Below are 23,252 nucleotides of genomic sequence, written 5' to 3'. Positions count from 1 at the left end.
GATGCCATACCGGTGTAAAACAAGGTTGCATGCTCTCGCTAACCCTTTCTAACCTTTATCTCAGTGACCTTTCAGAGAAACTTAAGGCCAAGAACCTAAATGACGTAGAACTAAACGAGTTACCGTTAAGTTGTATGCTCTACGCGGATGAGTTGGTCATATTCTCCAAATCAAAAAACGGACTGCAGGATTATTTGGATTCCCACAGTGAATACTGCAAAGAAAACGACTTGTCGGTTAACCTTAATAAAACTAAGGTGTTAATTTTTAATAACTGCGGGAGAACCATAAAGAAGCACGTATTATACTATAGAGGCAGTAAACTTGACTATGTTAGCAATTACAAATACCTTGACCTACAATTTAGTACTTATGGGACCTTCACGTACGCTAAACAGGAAATAAAGAGGGTTGCCCTTAAAGCTTGGTACAAACTCAGGAAGGAAATGGGCGACCATTTCAAAGACGATGTACAGCTCACAATGAAAAATTTTGACACGGTTATTTCCCCAATACTGACCTACGGAAGCAAGGACTGGGGGGTCGATCACGACGGAAAGCTAGAAAATGATCTAATTGAGTTTGTTAAAACAAAGTTCATTAGGTGGCTATTGGGAGTTAACAAATTCTGTAGCTCAAATGCGTGCAGATCGGAGGTAGGCCGTTTCCCAATGCGAACGAAGACAAAGTGCAGAGCCATTAAATATTGGCTGAAATTTTGTGACACGGAGAACCAAAATAAACTCTCTGGAATGGCATTTACAGACCAAATTAGTCGAGATAAAAAGAAACTTTGGTCAAGCAAATTAAAACGACTATTAAATGTGGCAGGTCTTGGAGACATATGGTCAGCGAAAACTAACACTCCCGCAATCATAAACGATATACGACAGAGACTCTTAGACATAGAACAGCAAACATGGATTAGCGAAATACATATTAATATATATTAATATATTAGCACTTAGTCCCCAGGGCCGAGTTGTTCAAAGCCGGGTTAATATAACCCAGGGTTAGTGCGAGATTTGAATTCAGATTTGAAAGCTTAAAAAGCATTTCAGTTCTAATTCTTTTTGTCTGCAAGTTGATATTGAAAGCTACAAATATAACACAGAAAATTATCCGAGAAAATGCTTTTGAACACAAGAAAGAGAAACCCGGGTTAAATTTAACCCTGGGTTAAGCACTAATCGGCCTTCGAACAACTGGGCCCAGGGCTCTCCCCCCTTGGGCGGAGCACTTAGTCCCCAGGGCTCTCCCCCCTTGGGCGGAGCACTTAGTCCCCAGGGCTCTCCCCCCTTGGGCGGAGCACTTAGTCCCCAGGGCTCTCCCCCCTTGGGCGGAGCACTTAGTCCCCAGGGCTCTCCCCCCTTGGGCGGAGCACTTAGTCCCCAGGGCTCTCCCCCCTTGGGCGGAGCACTTAGTCCCCAGGGCTCTCCCCCCTTGGGCGGAGCACTTAGTCCCCAGGGCTCTCCCCCCTTGGGCGGAGCACTTAGTCCCCAGGGCTCTCCCCCCTTGGGCGGAGCACTTAGTCCCCAGGGCTCTCCCCCCTTGGGCGGAGCACTTAGTCCCCAGGGCTCTCCCCCCTTGGGCGGAGCACTTAGTCCCCAGGGCTCTCCCCCCTTGGGCGGAGCACTTAGTCCCCAGGGCTCTCCCCCCTTGGGCGGAGCACTTAGTCCCCAGGGCTCTCCCCCCTTGGGCGGAGCACTTAGTCCCCAGGGCTCTCCCCCCTTGGGCGGAGCACTTAGTCCCCAGGGCTCTCCCCCCTTGGGCGGAGCACTTAGTCCCCAGGGCTCTCCCCCCTTGGGCGGAGCACTTAGTCCCCAGGGCTCTCCCCCCTTGGGCGGAGCACTTAGTCCCCAGGGCTCTCCCCCCTTGGGCGGAGCACTTAGTCCCCAGGGCTCTCCCCCCTTGGGCGGAGCACTTAGTCCCCAGGGCTCTCCCCCCTTGGGCGGAGCACTTAGTCCCCAGGGCTCTCCCCCCTTGGGCGGAGCACTTAGTCCCCAGGGCTCTCCCCCCTTGGGCGGAGCACTTAGTCCCCAGGGCTCTCCCCCCTTGGGCGGAGCACTTAGTCCCCAGGGCTCTCCCCCCTTGGGCGGAGCACTTAGTCCCCAGGGCTCTCCCCCCTTGGGCGGAGCACTTAGTCCCCAGGGCTCTCCCCCCTTGGGCGGAGCACTTAGTCCCCAGGGCTCTCCCCCCTTGGGCGGAGCACTTAGTCCCCAGGGCTCTCCCCCCTTGGGCGGAGCACTTAGTCCCCAGGGCTCTCCCCCCTTGGGCGGAGCACTTAGTCCCCAGGGCTCTCCCCCCTTGGGCGGAGCACTTAGTCCCCAGGGCTCTCCCCCCTTGGGCGGAGCACTTAGTCCCCAGGGCTCTCCCCCCTTGGGCGGAGCACTTAGTCCCCAGGGCTCTCCCCCCTTGGGCGGAGCACTTAGTCCCCAGGGCTCTCCCCCCTTGGGCGGAGCACTTAGTCCCCAGGGCTCTCCCCCCTTGGGCGGAGCACTTAGTCCCCAGGGCTCTCCCCCCTTGGGCGGAGCACTTAGTCCCCAGGGCTCTCCCCCCTTGGGCGGAGCACTTAGTCCCCAGGGCTCTCCCCCCTTGGGCGGAGCACTTAGTCCCCAGGGCTCTCCCCCCTTGGGCGGAGCACTTAGTCCCCAGGGCTCTCCCCCCTTGGGCGGAGCACTTAGTCCCCAGGGCTCTCCCCCCTTGGGCGGAGCACTTAGTCCCCAGGGCTCTCCCCCCTTGGGCGGAGCACTTAGTCCCCAGGGCTCTCCCCCCTTGGGCGGAGCACTTAGTCCCCAGGGCTCTCCCCCCTTGGGCGGAGCACTTAGTCCCCAGGGCTCTCCCCCCTTGGGCGGAGCACTTAGTCCCCAGGGCTCTCCCCCCTTGGGCGGAGCACTTAGTCCCCAGGGCTCTCCCCCCTTGGGCGGAGCACTTAGTCCCCAGGGCTCTCCCCCCTTGGGCGGAGCACTTAGTCCCCAGGGCTCTCCCCCCTTGGGCGGAGCACTTAGTCCCCAGGGCTCTCCCCCCTTGGGCGGAGCACTTAGTCCCCAGGGCTCTCCCCCCTTGGGCGGAGCACTTAGTCCCCAGGGCTCTCCCCCCTTGGGCGGAGCACTTAGTCCCCAGGGCTCTCCCCCCTTGGGCGGAGCACTTAGTCCCCAGGGCTCTCCCCCCTTGGGCGGAGCACTTAGTCCCCAGGGCTCTCCCCCCTTGGGCGGAGCACTTAGTCCCCAGGGCTCTCCCCCCTTGGGCGGAGCACTTAGTCCCCAGGGCTCTCCCCCCTTGGGCGGAGCACTTAGTCCCCAGGGCTCTCCCCCCTTGGGCGGAGCACTTAGTCCCCAGGGCTCTCCCCCCTTGGGCGGAGCACTTAGTCCCCAGGGCTCTCCCCCCTTGGGCGGAGCACTTAGTCCCCAGGGCTCTCCCCCCTTGGGCGGAGCACTTAGTCCCCAGGGCTCTCCCCCCTTGGGCGGAGCACTTAGTCCCCAGGGCTCTCCCCCCTTGGGCGGAGCACTTAGTCCCCAGGGCTCTCCCCCCTTGGGCGGAGCACTTAGTCCCCAGGGCTCTCCCCCCTTGGGCGGAGCACTTAGTCCCCAGGGCTCTCCCCCCTTGGGCGGAGCACTTAGTCCCCAGGGCTCTCCCCCCTTGGGCGGAGCACTTAGTCCCCAGGGCTCTCCCCCCTTGGGCGGAGCACTTAGTCCCCAGGGCTCTCCCCCCTTGGGCGGAGCACTTAGTCCCCAGGGCTCTCCCCCCTTGGGCGGAGCACTTAGTCCCCAGGGCTCTCCCCCCTTGGGCGGAGCACTTAGTCCCCAGGGCTCTCCCCCCTTGGGCGGAGCACTTAGTCCCCAGGGCTCTCCCCCCTTGGGCGGAGCACTTAGTCCCCAGGGCTCTCCCCCCTTGGGCGGAGCACTTAGTCCCCAGGGCTCTCCCCCCTTGGGCGGAGCACTTAGTCCCCAGGGCTCTCCCCCCTTGGGCGGAGCACTTAGTCCCCAGGGCTCTCCCCCCTTGGGCGGAGCACTTAGTCCCCAGGGCTCTCCCCCCTTGGGCGGAGCACTTAGTCCCCAGGGCTCTCCCCCCTTGGGCGGAGCACTTAGTCCCCAGGGCTCTCCCCCCTTGGGCGGAGCACTTAGTCCCCAGGGCTCTCCCCCCTTGGGCGGAGCACTTAGTCCCCAGGGCTCTCCCCCCTTGGGCGGAGCACTTAGTCCCCAGGGCTCTCCCCCCTTGGGCGGAGCACTTAGTCCCCAGGGCTCTCCCCCCTTGGGCGGAGCACTTAGTCCCCAGGGCTCTCCCCCCTTGGGCGGAGCACTTAGTCCCCAGGGCTCTCCCCCCTTGGGCGGAGCACTTAGTCCCCAGGGCTCTCCCCCCTTGGGCGGAGCACTTAGTCCCCAGGGCTCTCCCCCCTTGGGCGGAGCACTTAGTCCCCAGGGCTCTCCCCCCTTGGGCGGAGCACTTAGTCCCCAGGGCTCTCCCCCCTTGGGCGGAGCACTTAGTCCCCAGGGCTCTCCCCCCTTGGGCGGAGCACTTAGTCCCCAGGGCTCTCCCCCCTTGGGCGGAGCACTTAGTCCCCAGGGCTCTCCCCCCTTGGGCGGAGCACTTAGTCCCCAGGGCTCTCCCCCCTTGGGCGGAGCACTTAGTCCCCAGGGCTCTCCCCCCTTGGGCGGAGCACTTAGTCCCCAGGGCTCTCCCCCCTTGGGCGGAGCACTTAGTCCCCAGGGCTCTCCCCCCTTGGGCGGAGCACTTAGTCCCCAGGGCTCTCCCCCCTTGGGCGGAGCACTTAGTCCCCAGGGCTCTCCCCCCTTGGGCGGAGCACTTAGTCCCCAGGGCTCTCCCCCCTTGGGCGGAGCACTTAGTCCCCAGGGCTCTCCCCCCTTGGGCGGAGCACTTAGTCCCCAGGGCTCTCCCCCCTTGGGCGGAGCACTTAGTCCCCAGGGCTCTCCCCCCTTGGGCGGAGCACTTAGTCCCCAGGGCTCTCCCCCCTTGGGCGGAGCACTTAGTCCCCAGGGCTCTCCCCCCTTGGGCGGAGCACTTAGTCTCCAGGGCTCTCCCCCCTTGGGCGGAGCACTTAGTCCCCAGGGCTCTCCCCCCTTGGGCGGAGCACTTAGTCCCCAGGGCTCTCCCCCCTTGGGCGGAGCACTTAGTCCCCAGGGCTCTCCCCCCTTGGGCGGAGCACTTAGTCCCCAGGGCTCTCCCCCCTTGGGCGGAGCACTTAGTCCCCAGGGCTCTCCCCCCTTGGGCGGAGCACTTAGTCCCCAGGGCAAAAGAAGAAATTATGTTAATAAACTTACCTTGCTACTTACCTTTTTTGACCTATCTTTTTTGCTTTGTTCTTTTAGATTGTTACATTTTTCTCTGTCAGCCTTGAAGAGGTTTAATTTGTAAGTAAATAGAATTTACAGTTGTCTTGGTGTATATACCAAACCAGAATTGTGAGAGAGACCAATAACTCACGTCAAAATTATTTAAAAGAAAGATGTAACATGAAAACTTAATATAGCTTATTTGCTGAGCCTCGAGACCTTTTAAAAATAATGACCGAGCGCGTACTTTTCCAATGTTTTAGAACCAGCAGGTTATTATTATGGTCACTGAATTGAAACAGTAGGTTATTATTTTTAATAATGATCTTCTATTCCACCTCAACGACCTTTTCTTTAAATCTATCTAAAATAATAACCTGTTCAAAACAATGGAAAATTGCATAGAGACCTGACTAACCGACTGTGTTGTGGAAAAAATGAACTTACCATAGGTTTGGTATATACTGAATAAATGACAGACACACAAATGAGTTGGCTGCATATCCTTGTTAAGGACCGTGGCAGTACTTTTATTGTTATTTTGAAAACTTTCCTGGAAGGCAAATTGTTCTGCTTTTCTTCATGGTCAGGCAGTACCTGTTAAAAAATGGAAAGCGTTATTTGTTGTTGTAAATACCACCGTACTAACGCGTTAAGAATTGTACTCCGAATTAACCTTATTTTCTTGTTTAACTGGTTTCTCGTTACCTTCAGTTTCATTCACACCTGTCTTGCCCCTCTGTTGACTATTATCTTACGTCAGCCTGAATCGTCCCGGGAAGAATTACAATTCTCTCCCGGTGCAAACTAAAATTGCTAACAGTTGGTTTGTTGCATCCCGGTTGAGCGGCATAAAAGCATAATTTACCTTCAAATCGAACATTAACTAATAACGTCGCGATTAATCAAATATAAAAGCATATAGTCTGAGTCAGAGTAATAAAAAAACTGTCCAATTTGAAGTTTATTTTGTAAGTGGAGTCTACAGAAGTGAACACTTCGAAGTTAATCACAGCGGAAAATTCTAACTACATAGCATCAACAAAATAGGCGTATTTGACCCTAACAATCGCAACTCGACTTTGTCGTGTTGTCTACACGTAAGCCTTTATTACATTTTTGTCCCTCCAGTTCAACATTCATCGAGCCAACATAACAAACGGACCATGCATGTTTACAGGTAACTTCGGGCGACACATTAAATAACACTCAGGACAGAATTATGACAGAAAATCCGTTATGAAAGGTCTAAAAGAATAATTTCTTTCTGCAGTAAGAAAATAACCAGTAAGAACCGTTAAAGCAATTTGGACGCTTATCACCGTTTCTTTAAATTGACTTCTAATTTTTTTCAGAAAAAAAGTAAGCGATAGCGTAACCACAAGTTCAAGTTGAACTAAGAACAAACCTGTTGTTTTCGAGGAGGCAATAGAGAATCTTATTCCAGACCAAAGATCACCTAGCTGAGTTTGCTCTTCACTTCACCGCAGGCAAAGCAAGTACGGAGGTTTCTGTCTTTAAACGCAGTTAAATCAACTTGAAATTTGTGTCTCAATTTATACGGTCGCTCGATTAAAATTCAAACCAGTGTGAGAAATGGTTTTGATAAATCTTTTTTTAAAACTGTATATGAGAAAAGCACGCACTCTATGTTCAACAATGGGCAATCAATGCATAGATTGGTCACATTAAAAAAAAAAACGTTTGAGAAGTTTGCCGACTCGCTCAATTACATAACGTAGCTCTTGGTTGAAAACAGTATACTAGTGGATAAGCATGGGACTTGACAATACATTGAGAAAAACAGCACTCAGTTCATCAATGAACAATTAGACTAACGCTTTAATTAGACGCATTCAGAACAAAAAAATGCCGACTTGATTAAAACTTGACAAATCGATGACAAAACTGGCTAGTGAATGAGTAGACAATAGGCCTTTCGCCCCAAAGAAATTTAAAACAATGCTAATGCAAAACTTTGGAGGGACAACAAAGCGTATTATGGTATTTTTGAAAAAGGACTATTGCCGTGTGAATTACCACAAGCTTGCCCCTGAATAAATTTGAAAGTACCGGAAAAGAAACGTACAAACTTTCCAAACTTCTCGGTAGACTATAAAAGCGAAGAAAGTTGAGGAAAACTAGTGTTAAAGCCGAATTGCTAGCACTAGAACCATTTTGACTCCTAACATTTGATTGCTCATTGATGTTGATCACCACTATCAGTTTGACAAAACCAATGAATATGCGAAGACTACAATAGCCTGTTTTGCACCCGCTCGTCACGACTAAAGTTAAAAGTGCGAAAAAGCGAGAATACAAACTTTAAAAGCTTTTTGGTAGATAAAAATCATCATTCATTCGAAAAGCGCAGAAAGTTGAGGAAAACCTTTGGGTTGAGATGGAAAGTTTTTGGAGTAATGAATGATGCCAACATTTCATGGTGTTAAACCAAACCAATAGAATTGCATACTTAAAAAAATATCCTGGAAGGGCTGGTTAACCACCCATAGTGAACTTTATGGTAAAAGTGACCACTAAGTACCATTCAAAACAGAAGAATTTCACTTTTTGGACATGTTTTTTTCCAGCGCAACAGCTGATTATAACATGGGTGAGAGGGCTAAAAAAGGAAGTCCGACATCTACATTACATGATAAACACTGTTGCGGGATACTGAGCTGGACAGCATTAGAGATCGAGCCTTATGAGGTCAGTTGTCTTTCCGTCATCTCGACGAGGCATCAACCAGAAGTAATAAGAAAGAGAGTTCATGTAAGCATTGAAAGAAATACAATCCTGTGTATACGGTATATTTTTTTATATCAAAATCTCCCAAATAAGAAGAGGAAATGAGAAAGTCTCTTTTTCCTCCCATCATCCCTCCATTACATTACTCTACCAGTCTTGCACTAATTGGCAGTGAAAACCTGTAAATGAGATTAAATTTTCTCTTCCATGTAAAATGAATGCTCTCTACACGTTGACACAACTGGAGTGAAATGGTCGTACCAATCTTTGTAGACTACGAGTAGTCCCTCATTTTCCCTCAGGGATAGTAGAACGAGCGAAGCGCGAGCGCACTTGAAAATCACCTAACGCGCGAAAGACGAGACGCGGCGAGGAGAGAGAAATATGAGGGACTACAGACAAAGCCTTTCTCTCTCCCGCCGCGTCTCGCCTTTCTCGCGTGGGGTGATTTTCACCCGCGCTCGCGCTTCGCTCGATCTACTATCCTTGAGGGAAAATGAGGGACTACTCGTAGTCTACAATTTTTGTAGCAGTACCATGACGGGCACTTGCTGTGGTGATAATACGTGGGGGATACTCCGGTAATTCGGGTGGAATTTTGCAGCATGCTACCTGGAACACAAAACCCATTTCAGACCAAAATATTTGAATAGGAACATGGGCAATTTGCCTGGGTAGGAGGGAGGGCGCACTCCATTGTTTGACCTAGAAGCCATGCAACTGCACAAGGTATGGTTTTCTGGGTTATTCCAGACCCTGCATATAAGAGAGTATCCCCTACCCCCCGGGTGTGAACGTAGGACTAACTGGCACGATTTGCTAAGCACTGTGAATAAAGATCACTTTAACAAGCCCCTTTTGCAACATATTTACAATGTACTTACAGTAACATCAGCAGAGGATCAAATATGTGACAAAAACATATTTTATTTAGTTATTTACACACGTCCTGGCTTTCTGTAATTACTACTTCTTTTTCTTCTTCTTCTTCTCTGAAGGCGTGATGGATTTATCTTCACCCTTGCGTTTTTCTGCATTCTTGTTAGCTTTGGGCAAAGGATATTAGTAACAGTCAGTACAAGTAGACCCGTATGCTGACCCATTTTTAAGGCTCGATTCCAGTTTTTTTCTCGAACAGCATCTGACCGGCGAGCCATAATTGTAACACGCACCTGCCTTACCCGCCCCGCTTTCAGAGTTACTAGTTACCCCAGAGCCTCCTATAGACGGAGGTGGAGGACGTGGAGGAGGACGTGGAGGTGGAGGAGGTAGAGGTGGAGGAGGTGGAGGTGGAGATGGAGGAGGAGGAGGAGGAGGAGATGGAGGAGGAGGTGGAGGAGGAGGAGGAGGAGGAGGAGGAGGAGGAGGAGGAGGAGGAGGAGGAGGTGGAGATGGAGGAGAAGGTGGAGGAGGAGGAGGAGAAGGAGGAAGATAATCAAGGCGCTGACGAAGAGGAAATGACAATGATAGTCCATAAAAACACACACTTAGCACACACCCAACACAAGATGAGCATCCAAGCGATGGGGATCTCACGCTTGATGAATAATGCGCATTGATTTACATTTTGTGCCCTCTTTAATATACAAGGTTCACCAGGCACCCTCATTGATTTAAATGATACTGACAAACGTTTGATTCACCTTCTTTGCTTGAAGTTTCCCCTCCATCTTGTGAAGAATCCTTTTTATCTGTAAGCCAAACAAAATAATTTCTGAACTAGTAATAACCAAAGGTTAGGGAGTGCAGGCGACAACGATCAGAGGTCCAAACGCTTTTCCTCCAAGGCGATGCTTTGCGTTAGTTTCACGTGACAGTTGATCAAAACACACGTTATCAGATGATGAGGGGTAGGAAGTCGAAACGCGCGTGATCAAATTGCGTTTTGTGCATTCCACTCACACTTAGTGGAAACTAAATTAATGCTGGCTACATTATGCGCCGCATGCGTTATAACAACCTGGAGATTAGGATTGTGGGCTCCTCTTGTTGTCCACAATAAAACACAACAACTTACGTGTACATGTTAATCAAATGCAATTAAATGACTGAAGATCATCTTAGTTGCAGACACAACAGTTGTGGAATTCAGTTGCTAATTTGCATATTTTTTAGGGACCTGGCTTGGTCAAACTGAAGCCAGTAGACTTTGAATGAAAAGTCAAACTTAGCGCTGGCCACACGTATTTCCAAACTGCAGTAGTTAAGTAAAAACTGTTTGTAAAGTCGAACTGCAGACATATGACATCTGGTTACTGTCTCTGCTATACTGGATAGTTTAATTTGTCTACATACATGAACACCTGTTCATACTGCCGCGAAGGGTAGCAGTTAGTGACTTTCAAGATAGGAGCCGCAAATTCTGCTTCAGTACAGAAACCACTGTGCATAAAAGCCCTATCTGATATGGTTTCCATGCAGGAACAAGAGCTATCTGTCACTGTAGACATTGTTCTACTTTAAGTACAACACACGCACAAAACATATGTGTTACTATAACAGGTTACTCTCTAAGTTACCTGATGGATTCCACAATGCACTCTTCACAAATCTCTTAGCAGCACCCTTATCGATCCTTAGAGATGCTATGACAAAACAGATTGAAAAATAATAATAATAATAATTCTTCCCTCTCTTTAATCAACCCTCAAACTGCCCCTTATAAGCTCCCCCTACCTGTACACAAAACAATACATCTAAACTTTGTAAATCGAAAGCAACAGGTCTTGACAATATTTCTGGCAAGCTTCTCAGAGAGTGTCCTGATTTGATTTCTGAATCATTGTCATGTCTATTCAATTTGTCAATTAAAAAGAAAATATTTGCAGATGAGTGGAAAACCCAAGAGTTACTCCACTCTACAAGAATGAAGGAAAACGTTCAGATATGACCAATTATAGCCTGATATCATCATCCCCGTGGCTGGGAAAAAAATTGACCAGAACCTGAATTGGGATGACGATATTCAGATGATTTCTAAAAACTTAAGGTTGCTTCAGGTATCAGTGCAATCAAGCGCGTCAGAAACTCTGTCCCTCGTGACTATTTTATCATGCTCTTGTACATGTACAGCCTCACTTCAATTACTGCAGTGCAGTTTGGGGAAATTGTAATAAGGGCCTCTCCCAGAAGCTGCAGAAACTACAGAACTGCGCTGCTCGTATAATCACAACATCAAATTACAATGCTTGCCTGGATGAGCTCTTTCAGTCACTAAATTGGCATAAACTTGAGCTGCCACGTAAGTTTGATTTATCTATTCTTATGTATAAGACTTTTTATAAAAATGAAACCCTTGAGAATTTGAGCTCAAAATTTATTAATGGTATGGACTTAAGCCTTATAACATAAGAACTATGGTAAACACACTAGCAGTACCACTTTCCTGCAATGAAACCTTCAAAAAGAGTTTCAGTTATAGTGGAGTGGTGTTGTTGAACAGTTTACCGGATCATTTAAGACAGGCATCATCACTGACAAATTTCAAATCAAATATTTGTTGCCACAATCCCCAGAGTTACGTGGGTTTTAATTACACAATGTTGTCCTTGTAAAGCAGGAAGTTCTGGTTTTGCACTTATTGTTTGTTATTTTAAGTGGATTCCAGATAATATTGCTAGTTTTTCTAAGGGATCAGAGGAGATACTGACCTTCTTTCTTTTCTGTTGCTTCTTTCACTTTTCCCATGTACTTCTTTATTCTGTCCTACAATGACAACAAATGGCAGCACACAAGTTAAAGAACTTCTATGACCTTCAAAACCTGCCGATGTGCACAACCTATGGGATACAGCTTAAACAATACTACAATACGAAGGGATGAAAAGAGCATGAGAAAAAATAGTGTTAAAAAAATATAGTTTTGTTGTGAGGATTAGTAAGGAATCATGAGTTGTGTGCTCCAGCACCTTTTTCCAGTGATATTGTGCCAATATTCTCCATTATTTAAAATTTTTTAAAACTAAAACTTTGCTGACCCGCACCTATTTTGTATGGTCTGAACTCATAATCATCTTTCTTAGCCATTCAAAAACAATCATATCATGACATTTCGTCCATTCTAAAAAGGAATGTGATACACTTCTTTCTTTCTGCCTGCTTTAGAACAGAACAGAGCACAGTCGAGGCTTCTTTATTTGCTATAATAAATAATGATATAATGGTACTACATGTAGCTCAATGTATTCCAGGCAAATGACTTTACCAGTTCAGATTTCACAGGATGCTCACGTGGGTTTACACCTTGAGTGGTAAGATACACTACAAAAAGAGACACATATATTATTTTCACAATAAAAACTTCTACACAACACTCCACAGAATTCAATTTGATGGTATACCGTAAACTACCGCTTATAAGTCCTGGGCAGCCTTATACATCTTCGTAAGGGGTTTTAGGATCAGGGCTTACATATGGAGAGGCTTGAATCCATGGGGGCTTATAACTAAGATAATAATAAATCAAATTCATTTATATACATTTGGAGGGGTGCTTTTATCTAGGAAGGGGAGGCGGGGGGTTATGATCGGATGCACTTTTTTTTTTGTTTACTGGCAGATGTGCCTATAACTGGGGGAGCTTATAAGTAGCAGTTTACAGTATATAAAAAACTCATGATTCCAGCTTATCAGCTTTCCCTTGTACACATGTAGTTATGGCTTTTGAAACTTTGGAAGTTTTGTTAATCCTGCTCAACTAAACCTTTTTGGTAGTATTGTCCCATTATACTATTTTCTTTTGGCTAAAGGCAAGTAAAGGGAGGCTTTTGTTAAGAAGCTGGAAAAGTAGTTTCAGAAAAAACTTACTCCAGAACATTGAGTTGATAGCATAAGCAACTACTAGGTCAAGTTTTGCACTTTCCAGTGGATTCATCTAAAAAAGAAAATAAAAAGTTAAAATAGGGCTTGTTATCCAAGTGTTATGAAAAATAAAAAAGAACCAATAAATAAGACCCTGTATTCTGTGGTTTTGGCAGCCCAATAAAGGTTCACTAATTTTAACACTGACTTGATTGTTATAAGATTGAAGATATCAGTTAGGTTATCCTCATCTGAGCCTGTGAAAACGGCCATCTTTCCTTGCTCCCTGCTAGGGACCTTTAGCCAGGAGAGATGTTTACACCTCAGTGACAGAAACTCTGTACTGATGTTTACATAATAAATCTGGTAGTCATGGGGTTCCAAATGTCAGTTTATTCTCCTGGTTGATAATCTAATGGTAAAGTTTTTTCTTCTTTTTTGGTTCTTTTTCCCTTCAATGAATGAGCTTCAGAAAAGCTCAAATGTTTCTGCTACAGAAAAATATATTCCATGAAAATTGATTGTTTTGTAGTAGATTCATTGCGTTTACATTTTAACATTATGACTGTTGGTCTTTTGTCTGTCAATCACAAACAATAGCTAAAACAATACAACTACTATGTCAACCAATCACAGCTCCCAACCAGATTTCGGACAGATTATACACCAGCAGTTTGGAATTTTTGTTGCTGAGGCACAGATGCCTCTCCTGGCGAAACATCCCTAGCGGTGAGGAGTGAGGAGAGATGGCTGTTTTTGCAGGCTATTCTTGCTTTAATCAATTCAACTTTCGGATTTGACGTGTTTCATGTGCCACAAACATAAAAGAGTCATAAAACTTGTAAGAACTTTTAGGAATACTTTTGTACATGTGAATACAAATTGCAGGGTATCGATCTCCCTGTTTTTCTGAGAATAACCCTCACCAGCTTTGTATTTGGTTGTACCTTTAACGCTCTCTTGAGTTGATTTCTTCACTTTAATAATACAACGCAACTAAAGACAACATTTTTAATAAGAGTGTTGAACGAATATGCGATCCTGTCTTGTGATCAAAAGAAACCGTTTACTTGATTTCATAGAAGTTTCAGTTTCAGTTAAGAGCGTAGGTGACCAACAATTTAATTTAACGTTTAAAAAATCTCAAGATGTGATATTAAAATGAAAGCTATACAACGTAAAGTTTCAGCTTGTCAAAATCTACTTGAGGGTTACATGTACGCTATGTTTTTTTATAAAGGGAACTTCAAACCTTTTCCTTTAGGTCATCCACTGAGGTCTCTAGAACAGGCTTGAAAACATCTTCAACTTTACCCAAAGCTTCGTGAAAAGTCTCAAGGGACTCAGTAACTTCTTCAGGTAAATCGGGCTCTTCTTCCACATGAGCCGCCATCTTGAAAATGCAATGCGCTGGAGGACTGGGTCACAGTGTGTAACATCGACGTTTTTGTAACGAGGCTATTTTAAGCATAAAATGACGTCAGTTGTAGACTTGTGAAACGGATCCACGTTGCAAAAGTAGGGTACACAAAAATTATAACCCAAATTACAGCGAGTTATGAAATTTAAAAGGTATAAAATGAGCTACTTGTTAGTTGTAAAGATCAATACATCAAGATATCAGAAACAATCAATAGAAGACAAGACAAGACCAACTGAAAGAGATATTTTAAACGACTATGGGAATCACACTCTCTCAGTTTTTCAAAAGTATGAGTGATCTTTATTGTTCTTTCTCCAATCGTGACGCTCGTATCCTCATGGTAGGACTTGATTCAGCTGGTAAAACCACCATTCTGTACAAACTCAAGCTAAACGAGACAGTAAGCACCATTCCTACAATTGGATTCAATGTGGAGACTGTGAGCCCATGCAAGGGTGTCACGTTCACCGTCTGGGATATGGGAGGCCAAGACAAGCTCAGACCATTATGGCGCCACTATTTCAAGAACACACAAGGCTTGATATTCGTGTTAGACAGCTCTGATTTGGAGCGAATGTCAGAAGCCCGGCAAGAACTTTTCAGCGTCCTTGAAAGTGTTGAAATGGAACGTGTGCCTGTGGTTGTCATCGCCAACAAGCAAGATCTTCCAAGAGCACTCAAGGCGCACGAAATTGCTCAACAACTGTCCCTCTTGCAGCATAAAGTGAACCCATGGCATGTTCAAGAAACCTGTGCTAAGAATGGCGAGGGTATATACGAAGCTGTGCACAAGCTGAGCGACATGGTCAAGGAATTTGAAAAAAGTTCAAGAAAATACTGACCAATAATAAACTGGAACAAAAAGACCAATGGATTGGTAAACTAACAAGTTTGTTGCCTTTATTTAATTTGGACATTGTACAGCTCTGATTGAAATCAGAGATAATTTATAAGACTTACCAGCAGTTTAGGACAATTGTTGCACTGAAGACATTTGAGTCTTCTGATTATTATAAGAAAAGCATTATCAATTCATTTTTTATGTACAAGTTCTTTTTTGCCCGTGAATTTGAGATTTCTTCACTTTTATAATCTTCAAAATTTGTTTTAGTGCCAAACATGCAGGTCATGTTCATGCAGCTAAAGGAGGAGTTGAAACCTCCACTTTGTAATTTAATTTTGTAAAGTCATTGCTCAGCTGGGCACTAAACGTGAATTTTACTTTTAAAAAGACCGAGACAATTTATAAATACTTGTGTTGCTTTTTCAGAATTTTTTTATAGCATACAAATATCGCTGAACTTAATTATATTGCCCGTGCTGCTTTACAGATCCGATTCAGACGAACATGCATGAACGATCGTTATAAAAACGACATATAGATAACTAACTAACTGAAATAGAGAGATGTATTATCCAAGTTAACTGTAAGATCATTCATTGCATGAAAAAGGACAAAAAAAAATGCAGCGAATCAATTTCTTAGTCCCCAGGGCTCTCCCCCCTTGGGCGGAGCACTTAGTCCCCAGGGCTCACCCCCCTTGGGCGGAGCACTTAGTTCCCAGGGCTAAAACACAAAAAAAGGTGCTCCGGAAAAAGATCAGACGAAATCACGTTAAGCGAATTTAAGAAATTAGTCTGGGATGATAATGCGAAATACGAATTAAGCCGACTCTTAGAAAGTACAAAAACAAAAAACAGGCCGAACACAGCACTGAATAACAATAACGTGACTGATCTATTCACAAAAAACTTAATTGACGTATGCAAATTAAACAAGCAGGCTTGAGATTCAATAACACCATGAGGAAGCATAGTGTAAAACCATGGTTCGACGAGCAATGCAACATACAAAAAGAGAATCTTAAATCATTAGGTAGGCATATCTCACGAAACCCGAACGTGGAGGAATTGAGATCAAGTCTAACACAAGAAAAAAAAGGCTTTCAAACACCTGTGCAGAAAAAAGAAACGCCAACATTATAATCGGATAATTAAATGCATTGATCTCAGTAATGCTAAAACTGCGTGGAGACAATTTAGGAAATTATTCAACCTGGGCAAATCCAAAAATATGCAAAAAAACACATGTGAGGACTTAGAGAAGTTTTACAGTTACTTTAAAAAGTTAAACGCACGAAAACAGCAAAACGAAGAGTACATACTAACAAGATCAGAGGCCTTGGGGCCCCTAGATTATGAAATATCTGAACAGGAAACGGTAACTGCTATCGATCTCTTAAAAACTGGAAAGGCCCCGGGAGTAGATAACATTTTATGCGAGCTGCTCAAACATGGCAAAGGGGCCCTTAAAAGGGCCTCTCACAATCCTTTTCAATAAAATCCTAACCAGTGGTAGGTACCCTACCCTGTGGAGTCATGGCCTAATTATATCAATCTTCAAAAAGGATGATCCGTCCAAAAGAGTCTCATATGAAGAATTACTCGGCCGGGATTGTGAACATGAAAACTCTAGAAAATAGGAAAATATGCAGTTTGCTTTTGTTATTTTATAGATCTTTATTCTGTAACGGACTTAAGTACATGCCTGATTTTCAAAATTTTTAGTTTTAAAGACTCAACAACTTAAGAGGTAGTAGTGTTAATCATAGCATGCCAAGCTTTAACCTTAACTGCCGGAAGAAGAATTCTTTCACTTACCAAGCCGCTAAAATCTGGAATTCACTTGAACCCGATCTAAGGAAAGGAAACCTATTCAAGTTTGGGATGTCGATTAAGAATAAATCATGTTAATTTCATTTTCAATCTTGAACGAAATTTTTAGCGAGCTAGACGTTACGTGAATAAATTAACGATTGATTGATTGATTGAAACAAAATGCGAAAAAAAAACCAAAAAAAAAGCCACAACCTCCGAAAATCGTAGGTGGCGAGAAAACTCCGAATCAGATATCTTCGGAAGAATGGAATTGTGGCCGTTATCCAAAATGTTTAGCCTTTATTGAGCTTTTAAATTTTCTTGGCACTTTTTGCTCTTCCGAAAAGTTATTTTACAAAAAAAAAGTCGTTGCGTCTGCCCTGACATCATGCCAGTTACCTTGCCTCGTTTCCAGGCTTTTCAAGTGTTTGGGAGAAAACACGACTGCGAGCGATCAAGGAGAACTAGAGTATACGCTGACCATCATCACCTGAGTGTATCGCGGGCTCATTTGTCTATCCATTGAGGTCACGTAGTGTTTAAAGTTTTGCGCTGATATTTTATTTGATCACGGGCTCAATTCGAAGTCCCATAGCTTAGAAAATCGATCCATCTTAGAAAATTCGGCAATCACGTGACCATACACCGACCACCCGACCTTCCGTCCGTCCGCACCACAGGTATACCAATGTTTAATCTCACACTTTCTAGCTAGTTTGGGAGCCTGCAACCTGATATTGTACATCCATGTTTTGATTAATTGACAGCTGTCAAAATAGTGTTGCTGCTGACCAGTATCGCCTGACCCTATCGCGGGCTCAGGTATCGACCCACTGAGTTCGAGTGTTTTTTTAACGTATCCGCTGACAGGTTGCTACTTTTCAATTATCGCAGGCTCAAGTTCAATTTTTCAAAAAAGCATATGAAATAAGTCGAGTTCATGAGCCGCACTTTTAAAATGTTGATTTCGAACTGACATCGGACGCGAAAATTCAACCGGCTTTTACATTTACATGCGGGGAATCTGCGGGGAAGGCAATCACTTTTGACTTTTCTCACTGTCACGCGTTGATCACGCTCTACATCCAATTTTTATGTTCTGATTGGTCAAAATTTGACAGGTGAGTTCATACGGAAAATTTATGCAGCGTCTGGAAACTTGCTTACTGATACAAGTGATAGCTGGAGCTTACAGAGTTTTGTGTCATCTTGTGATGTTTTAAACTGGCTTTTTCTACTTGGTGTACAAAATGAAATACAGCTGCTATCAAGATTGTTCTGTAATTCATGGCTGGTTTGTTTATTGCGCTTTTTGTTGACAAATGCACCGCTTATCAAAGTCATTGGAAATCCGATTTCGGATGGCATCGTTTTCAAAAATGAGCTTACTCACTTGCCCTTGCTTGAGGCGTAAGAGGGTTGAAAATTCTGGAACACTTGATGACCTTCAGAAGCAGCATCTCGACTGGTAACCCTGAGAAATTGTTGTCTTTGATGTGTTTTTTTTTTCGGTTTCCTGAAGTCGAGCGTATGATTTATGCGGCTTAAGTTTATACACGAGCGATGATCTAACCTATAATAGTATCAGGTTAAAAAAGCCTTTAGACATTTTTTTGACCGCAAATTCAAAGAAAATGTTCCGAAGATTATTTACTTATGATTTTGGCTGTAAACAGAAAGTTGTGAGCGATTTTCTTGCCTCGAGTTCATCTTGAAAAAGAGCAAACACCGGGAGGCCGGCTTAAAACATAAATAAGCTTATGCTTACCTGACTCATGATTTTCAAAGACACTTTACTCTCAATACTTCTCTTCGTGAATGAAAATTATTATCTCTGTACATGTTTCACCGAATTATATTTATTTTATTGATTGTTAGTAGTCCCTCTCGCAATTTTTATCGCTGCACCGGTTGTATCCAGTCGAACATAAACATCTCATGCAGGAATACTCAAAACGCCGCGCGTAAATATCACTCGCTTTTAAGTCTAAAATAATTGCATTTATTTGTATTTAACTCTAGCCGAAGGGGGGGGAGGACTGGCACTAGTTTATTTCTTTGTCATGCGCTCTACGCAGTTCTTTCGCCATGTGCTTCAACAGACCGTTACTTCACTGAACTCACGTTTATTTTTCCTGAATCGTTTTCTTATGGTGCATTGTTGTCGATGTTTACACTATGGCGACTAGAAAGAGCAGCAGGAGCACAAAACCTCCAAAAAAACTACAAGATTTCGTCGCGGATGACCTGGCGGCAGAATCGGCAACACCTCAACAGATGAGCGAAGCAGTCAAACGCGAACTGAGTCAGGTTGAGTCTTTGATAAAAGACCTTACTCCAACCAGTTTTAAAACAGAACAACCCACTGTAAACGAAACAGCGATCGAAGATCTTCGAAACCGCAATTTACAGCTTGAACTGGATCTTACACGCACCAAACTCGAGTTGTTGAAGCTACAGCGAGCGTCCAAGCAACCAAGTGCGCCCAAGATGGCCACGGCGACCGCAACAACAACACCTGATAGTCATTCTGTCGCAAAACCAACCTTGAAAAGTCTCCAGCAAGACCCAGTTGTTCAATCCGAGCTTAAATCTCTCATGGATTCCTTAGGAGACCCCATCTTACTGGGTTTAACCGCAGAGGAACAAGACCCAGCACAACCGCTATTAGAGCCCTCTACTTCGCGAGGTAAACGTCCTCTACTTATCCCTGATTTCATTAGCTGCCTTCCCTTAGTACTACAGGAGGATAAGGAGACCGTGCTTGGAACCTCTGGTGATGCTAGAATTGTATTAAAAACCGCTCAAGACAAGAAACTGCCTCTTGACAAAATCTCATTCCCACAATGGTCAGCGGCTAACTTTCGTATTATGCATACTCTCATGTCAGATGGGTCTCTATCGTCCACCCAAGACATCCTTCATTACATTATGTACAGTTCAAAGATATCTGAGCTAGCCAAGTGTTACCCCTTACCGAAAGTGATGCAATATGATGATTTGTACCGCAGAATGCAGTTTTCGACAAACTGTAAATGGGGTACTGACAGCCAGTTCATCTCCCACCAAACACTCCACAGACCAGATCCAACTCCCACACCGCCGCGGCTATCTCCTCGCAAAACGTCCCGCCCAGTCCTAAACCCAGCAACAGGAAAGCAAGTTTGCTATGATTACCAACGGCGTGAAGGGTGCCGCTTTGCCTCTTCATGTAAATATGATCATGTTTGCATCAAACCTCAGTGCTTGGGAACCCACCCCCAATGGCAGCACCAGTCTGCTACTGCTCAAGACCCCCAATACTGAACCCACACTCAACTGCAGAGCTCCCTCCAAATAGTATTTTGACTACGGAACTAGCAGGAGATGTCTCGACCACATTGTTAAACGCAGGGACTAATCCCGTCTTAAGGACACCACTTCCCGCAGAGTGTGGGGAAAGTTTACCCATTCATGCAGGGCCCTTTTCAGAATTTAAGCAGCAGCCCCAAGCAGCCCAGGTCTCCACAGACTTAGTTTTTGAGACCTGGGCAACAGAGCTAACCAATGACCCGGACTCGGAATTTATCTTGGATGGTGTTAAAAATGGATTTCAGCTCCTCTTGCCTGATTTAATGGTTTCACATGCTTTTACACAAAACAATAAGTCTGCTCTGCGACCTGGAGCTAAAGATCAAATTGAAGCGCAATTAATCAAAGGTCTCCGAGAAGACCACTTTGCTATCGCAGTCAAGACCGACATGCCAATTATCATTAATGCCCTTGGAGCCGTACCAAAAAAGGACTCCAATGAATTACGAATGATCATGGATTGTAGCCGACCCTTAACGATGAATGCTAACTCATATATGGATTTAGAACACTACAAGTATGTTACCGTTGATGATGCAGCAAATCTCTGTCAACCTGGTTGTTGGTTGGCAAAAGTTGACTTAAAACATGCCTACAGAAGCGTTGGAACACACCCCGATAGCTGGCGAGTTACAGGAATGTCGTGGCGCTTCAACGACTCAAAACACCCCATCTACCTCTATGATAAGCGTCTACCATTTGGAGCCAGGGCCTCACCAATGGTTTTTCACCGCCTCACACAAGGGATCTGTCGTATGATGGCCCGGAGAGGGTATACTGTGCTGGCATATCTTGATGACTTCCTTATCATCGAACCAACCCAACTTCAGTGCAAAGTAGCTTTTGACACCCTGTTAAACTTACTAGAGTCTCTTGGCTTCACTATCAACTGGAGCAAAGTTGTCTACCCTACCCAGTGCCTGATTTTTCTTGGAGTTGAAATCGACACTGTTCAGTGTGAACTCCGCCTCTCAGACGATCGTGTGTCAGAGTTGTTATCCCTTCTCAAGGAAACAAGCTATAAAAGCAAATGTACCAAGCTTCACCTCCAACGACTCCTTGGCAAGCTTAATTGGGCAGCACGTGTTGTTCGAGGGGGCCGCACATTTCTCAGACGGCTTATCACCTTGGCAAACTCGGTTAAACGTCCGCACCATCGCGTCTATCTTAACCTAAATGCGAGAGCTGACCTCATGTGGTGGACCCACCTCCTGCCTGCACACAACTGTAAAACTTTGTTCCCCTCAGCCATCCCTGAACTTCCTACAGCAGTGCTTACTGATGCCTCCCTGTCTGGCGGGGGGTGCCTATGGGCACCAGACTGGATGTACGTCAACTGGGCCTTGGACTACCCATCTCTATGCTCTCTCCATATCAATTACAAGGAGACATTTACCATTGTTTTAGCTGCACACCGTTGGGCACCTTTCTGGTCAGGTCATCGAGTAGTCGTCAAAACAGACAGTCAGGTGGCTGCAGCCATTCTGAACAAAGGCTCAACCTGTTGCCCGGTGATCATGGACTGGATTCGTTCTCTGTTTTGGCTTAAGGAGTATTACAACTTCAGTTTGTTCGTCAAGCACATTCCAGGAGCAACCAACACTCTAGCAGATAGTATTTCACGCCTTAATGATGTGCACTACTGGCCAACGTTCCAAGCATGGCTCTCCAAATCCTCTAGATCAAATGACTTCGAATCTCACATGTCGCCATTGTCTCTTGCTCTCCTTAGATCCAAGGGATCAGCAGCAACTTGACCGTGAAGTCACCAATTTCCGGCGTCAATCATATGCACCTACTACCAAGTCCACCTACATGAGACAAATGCGTTCATACCTCTCCTTTTGTGTATACTACGGCTACCAACCTCTCCCAGCAGCAGCATTAACCCTTAATCGCTATGCAGCTTTTCTAGCAAGGTCACTCTCAGCATCCTCCATCCCAGCCTATTTAAATGCGATTCGCATTCTACACCTTGAACATGGTCTGTCTGACCCAACCAAAAACAATTTTCAATTGGCATCTACACTTCGAGGAATCAAGCGTGTAAAAGGTTTAACAGTGTCCCAAAAGAAGCCGATTACACCCCAGATCCTATTAGCCTTCAAGAGTCATTTACATTTGGACAGCCCTTTACATGCAACCTTCTGGGCAGTTTGCCTCGTAGCGTTCTTTGGCCTCCTTCGTAAGGCGAATTTGCTATGCAAAGGATCAACAAAGTTTGACCCATCCAAACACCTGCGTCGAGGAGATATCCTCTTCTTCAATGACTGGGCCATCATTATCAATCGATGGTCGAAGACCATCCAATTTAGTCAGCGCATTTTAACTGTTCCGTTACCTCGCATTGCTCCACATCCACTCTGCCCTTACACTGCTCTCAGACATGCCTTTGGCTTGGTACCAGCACCTTTATCGGGCCCAGCCTTTATCATCCCAGCATCCACGGAGGGGGGCCTGACTCCTCTGACTTATGGAAAGTTTGACTGCCTTCTAAAACTAGTCGCAGCCAAGACGAACTTGGACCCGTCTCAAGTTAGTGGACATAGTTTTCGCTCGGGCGGGGCCACTCTGGCTTTTCAAGCTCAAATCCCTGCAGAACTGATTAAGCGTTTAGGAGACTGGCAGTCAGATGCTTATAGGTCTTATATCCACATCCCAGTTAAAGACAGAATGCTCGCAGTTAAGCGTCTCGCTTCGTTTGTTTAGATTTTTCCCTTATGGAGACTTTTGTCTGGGGTTAGGTCGTGCCTCCCTTGGGCAAATGTTATTAAATGGAAGGGTTCACTTCGGAGCCCTTCCCTGTTTACCCCAGACTTGATTGTTGTAGTTTTATCTATTTACATTCGTAGAGAGTTAAGTCTAAAATAATTGCATTTATTTGTATTTAACTCTAGCCGAAGGGGGGGGGAGGACTGGCACTAGTTTATTTCTTTGTCATGCGCTCTACGCAGTTCTTTCGCCATGTGCTTCAACAGA

The 23,252-nt window shown here is 45.5% G+C and overlaps 3 protein-coding genes across 3 annotated transcripts; 2 read left to right on the top strand and 1 right to left on the bottom strand.

The window, feature by feature from the left end:
- Window positions 1–8,949: 8,949 nt before the first annotated feature.
- Window positions 8,950–14,243, bottom strand: LOC140943253 (nuclear nucleic acid-binding protein C1D-like). Its single transcript, XM_073392320.1, has 7 exons — window positions 14,094–14,243; window positions 12,848–12,914; window positions 12,246–12,301; window positions 11,693–11,747; window positions 10,562–10,627; window positions 9,686–9,733; window positions 8,950–9,088 (listed from the first exon to the last, which is right to left on the bottom strand). Exons 1-7 carry the CDS (start codon window positions 14,232–14,234, stop codon window positions 9,009–9,011), a joined length of 513 nt encoding a protein of 170 aa, XP_073248421.1. The 5' UTR covers window positions 14,235–14,243; the 3' UTR covers window positions 8,950–9,008.
- A 112-nt stretch (window positions 14,244–14,355) lies between these two features.
- On the top strand, window positions 14,356–15,363 carry LOC140943708 (uncharacterized). The gene has a single exon (XM_073392821.1). The coding sequence runs from the start codon at window positions 14,521–14,523 to the stop codon at window positions 15,103–15,105; it is 585 nt and encodes a 194-aa protein (XP_073248922.1). The 5' UTR covers window positions 14,356–14,520; the 3' UTR covers window positions 15,106–15,363.
- Window positions 15,364–22,097: 6,734 nt separating this feature from the next.
- On the top strand, window positions 22,098–22,982 carry LOC140944707 (uncharacterized). The gene has a single exon (XM_073393825.1). It carries the CDS (start codon window positions 22,098–22,100, stop codon window positions 22,980–22,982), a length of 885 nt encoding a protein of 294 aa, XP_073249926.1.
- The last annotated feature ends 270 nt before the right edge of the window (window positions 22,983–23,252 follow it).

This window comes from Porites lutea, chromosome 7 (genome assembly GCF_958299795.1).
Source record: "Porites lutea chromosome 7, jaPorLute2.1, whole genome shotgun sequence".
Lineage (NCBI taxonomy): Eukaryota > Metazoa > Cnidaria > Anthozoa > Scleractinia > Poritidae > Porites > Porites lutea.
The sequence above is the reverse complement of the archived record's forward strand: the minus strand, read 5'-3'. Positions and strand labels throughout refer to the sequence as shown.

Coding starts and splice junctions, on each gene's coding strand:
- LOC140943253 (XM_073392320.1), bottom strand. CDS start 14,234: ATGGCGGCTCATGTGGAAGAAGAGCCCGATTTACCTGAAGAAGTTACT. Junction 12,915..14,093: donor TGGATGACCTAAAGGAAAAG/GTTTGAAGTTCC, acceptor TTTCTTTTTTAG/ATGAATCCACTGGAAAGTGC. Junction 11,748..12,245: donor ATCCTGTGAAATCTGAACTG/GTAAAGTCATTT, acceptor TTGTCATTGTAG/GACAGAATAAAGAAGTACAT.
- LOC140944707 (XM_073393825.1), top strand. CDS start 22,098: ATGCGTTCATACCTCTCCTTTTGTGTATACTACGGCTACCAACCTCTC.
- LOC140943708 (XM_073392821.1), top strand. CDS start 14,521: ATGGGAATCACACTCTCTCAGTTTTTCAAAAGTATGAGTGATCTTTAT.